Source organism: Ursus maritimus, unplaced genomic scaffold (assembly GCF_017311325.1).
Source record: "Ursus maritimus isolate PB19 unplaced genomic scaffold, ASM1731132v1 scaffold_17, whole genome shotgun sequence".
In the NCBI taxonomy this organism is placed as follows: domain Eukaryota; kingdom Metazoa; phylum Chordata; class Mammalia; order Carnivora; family Ursidae; genus Ursus; species Ursus maritimus.
Genome location: NW_024424119.1, coordinates 59,488,372 through 59,491,741, shown reverse-complemented (window position 1 = coordinate 59,491,741; position 3,370 = coordinate 59,488,372). Strand labels below are relative to the sequence as shown.

Here is a 3,370-nt window from a genome sequence, read left to right as displayed (position 1 = left end):
GGGGGGGGGGGGGGGCGGCGGCGGCAAAGTTTTGGGTAAAGAGAGAATGTCAGGGCCTAGGGTAGCCTTTGGGTCCTGGCTGGGTTGGCAGGATGCTGCTGATCGGCCATTTGCTGGCGGCTGTGGCTTCTTCAAAGGCCCCAGTAGGCAGCCGGCAGGGGCCGAAGGGTCGGAATGTTCCGGCCCCATTCGAGTTGCTCACAGCCCTGGGCTGCACAGAGTCAGTGCCGCGTGGGCACCGTGTCCTCCCACCTGCCCGCCGGCCAGAGGCCCTTGGATGCATGTGCCCACGTCCTGGGCACATCTAGGGCCCTGAGGGGAGACACCGGGGCCATGCAGGAGGCACCACCGCTCAAGGAGAAGCTGAGGGGCTTCTGGGCAGCTGCCCAGTCCTGCGGCTGTGACCAGGCCCTGCCTGCCGTCCTCACACCCGTGCGCATTCCCAAAGTGCTTTCCAGGGGTGGATAAGTCCCGGTATCGGGGTGCCCTCAAGAGTCAGGGTGTCCCCACAGGTCATGCCCTTCCTGTTCTGCTTCTTCATCCTGGAGGCCGGGCACTGCCCTCCGGCCACAGGGACGTGCAGTCTGAGAGCCCTAGGTGGCTTTTCCCCCGGGGGCCCGGGGCCGGTGCTACGGTAGCTGAGCAAGCGAATGGACGCTGACCGGTGCTGGGCCCCCAGTGGTGCTTCCCCTCCGACTGGCCTGTCTTGTGGGTGGGTGGCTGCCAGCTGGTCTGCCACATGCTGCCGACTTGCTCAGTGAGGCCAGCCCGGGCCCCTCCCCAGTGCCCACGGGGAGGCATATAAGCCCAGGGCCTGGCACCAAGGCCGTGGCTCCTGTGGCTTTGGGGCGCTGGTCCCCGCAGGCCATCCACCCAGACATGAAGGGCCGAGTGCTCACGGCCCTGCTGGGGCTCTACGTGGCGCTGGCGGCAGGCACACAGGGTCCGGTGCTGAAGGACTTTGACTTTGCCAAGGTAGCGGGTCTCAGGGCACCTGCCACGGGGGTGTGGGCTGCCCTGTGCACGCTGGGGAGACCCTCCAGGACCTACTCTGTCTGGAGCCCCGGAAGCTCTGCAGTGTGGGGTGCCCCTGGAATTTCCAGACCGCTGCCCCACTTGGAGGGAAGGTGGGCGTGCCTGGGGCAGCTCCCTCCAACTCCCTGTGACCCTAGTTTTCAGGCCTCTGGTACGAGATCGCCTTTGCCGCGAAGCTGGAGCCCCAGGGCTCAGCACAGAAGGCGACTAAGGTGGGGGCCGTGGTGGTGGAGCTGGAGGACAGCCATCTGGCCCTGACCGCCGCCTATGAAGAGTGAGTGGGGTGCTCGAAGGAAGGGCGAGGGGTCCTGCCCATGGCCAGGTGGTCACCCTGCCAGGACGGAGATGGGTTTGGGGCAGAAAGAAGCTGGGGCAAAACCCTTTCCCCATGAGGGGCCCCCCGAGCAGAGGCACTGGGAGCCCCTCTCTGTCTCCGAGGGCAGCTCATGGGGTGACCTGTGATCTCGGGAGCGGCGCTGGGTGGGGCTCGGCCTCCAGCCCGGCAGGCAGCAGACGGGCTCACGAGCCCCGGGCCTGGCCCAGCTCCGCGCAGACGTGTGTGGCAGGGGGCGTCCCGGGTTCGGGGGCTCCCAGTTGTGCCTCGGAGGTGGGCACATTCTCACTGCAGGAGTGGCCCACTCCCGGAGACTGGGGCGTCCTTCTGCCTGGCTGCACGTAGGGTGTCCTGCCATCTGGGGGCTGCCCTTGCCCAGGACGACAGGCGGGTCGGCGCCGGGGCAGCGGGGCTGGCAGGCATCTGCTCTTCCTAGTGAGGGCCGCTGTGTGAAGGACAAGAGTCAGGCCCTGAAGGGGGACGTCCCCGGGAAATTCAAGATCCCTAAGAAGGCCGGTAAGGAGTGCTGCCCTGGGCACCTGCTCACCTCCCCAGACTGTTCGGCTCGGCCCGAGGCCATGATGCTGCCCAGCAGGACCGGGTCCGCCAGCTGGTGCGCCAGATCGGGGTGGGGGGTGCTTCGTACCGCCGCACGCGGCTTCTGCTCAGCCCGTGCTGGGCACCGAGACGTGGTCAGGTGGCGGGACAGGACTCTGTGTCCTCAGGTGGGGATTCGGCCTCGTGGGGTGCTCTGGTATCCCTGGCCAGAGCCCTCGGGCGCATGGCTCAGTGCCCGGCCCACCTGGGAGCCCCCGGCTCTGGCCTTGGCCGCTGGGAGCTCTGTGAGCGTTTGCAAGCTCCTCTCTGAAACGCCTACGTGTCTGATTCGGCGTCTTTCTGTCCCGGTCCGTGGATGCCCTGTCCGCTGTCCTCAGGGAGGCCCCTGTAGGGAATGCAGAAGGCCCACTCCACCACCCTGCGTGCGTGCGTGCGTGTGTGCGTGGGCGTGCACGTGTGCACGTCTGTGTGTGGGCGCCTGTGTTTGCGTGTGTGTGGGCACGCGTGTGTGCATGTGTTTGCGTGTGTGCGCGTGTGCACACATGCAGGTGTGTGGGCGCGTGTGCTCACGTGTGTATGTGCGAGCGTGTGTGTGCGTGTGGGTGCGTGTTTGTGTGTGGGTGTGTGTGCACGTGTGTGTGTCGGTGCGTGTGGGCGTTTGAGGTGGGCATGCTCTTGGGGTGTGGGCTGTGGGAGGCAGTGGGGATGGATTTGTCTCTGTTGCATTTGTCTCCCAGGAACCAAAGAGGTTCTGGTGCTGGCCACAGACTATGAGACCTACGCCATTATGGACGTTGTCTCCCCCAGCGAAGGGGCGGCCCGCAGGGTCCTGAAGCTTTATAGTAAGCCCAGGCCAGGACTGGACGGGGAGCGTGGGTCTGCTGAACTCCCTGTGCCCCCAGCTCCTGCCCCCTGTGGGGGCTCCCAGCTCTGAGAGGGGGTCAGGAGAGAAGTAGATGGGTGGGGGGGACAGGACAGGCAGAAGTAGATGGGTGGGGGCAGGCAGGGGGACTGGATGGGACCCAGCAGGGGGGCAGACAGGACAAGGTGGAAGAGGACGGGACAAGATGGGGCAGAGAGAGGGACGGGACGGGGCAGGGATATCTGTGGCTCCCCCAGCCTGTCCGCCCCCCCCCCCACAGGCCGAACCCTGGAAATCGAAGAGGAAGTCATGAAGAAGTTCCATGAGGTGGCGGGGCAGTACGGGCTCTCAGGAAAGGACATGCACCTTCTCACATGGGATAGTGAGTGTCCTGGGCCTCAAGGTTCGGCCTCCCCAGTCTGTCCACCGACCCCCTGGTCCCCTGCCTTCCCAGACTCACCTCTTTCTTTGTCCACAGTGACCTGCGTGAACTTGCTGCACGGGGTGAGCTCCTCCCCCCCTTTCTAAGCCAGGCTTGGCCGGCCTTCCTGGGGGTCTCCGTCTAGCACCCCTCTCCATCA

The 3,370-nt window shown here is 65.8% G+C and overlaps 1 protein-coding gene across 1 annotated transcript in view; it reads left to right on the top strand.

Moving 5' to 3' along the window:
- Nucleotides 1–1,609, top strand: part of LCN8 (lipocalin 8) — a 10,008-nt gene extending 8,399 nt beyond the window's left edge. Inside the window, exon 7 of the mRNA XM_040632219.1 lies at nucleotides 1,173–1,609. Coding sequence (XP_040488153.1) covers nucleotides 1,173–1,313 — 141 coding nt within the window. The 3' untranslated portion in view covers nucleotides 1,314–1,609. The remainder of the gene's footprint in view (nucleotides 1–1,172) is intronic.
- Nucleotides 1,610–3,370: the final 1,761 nt, after the last annotated feature.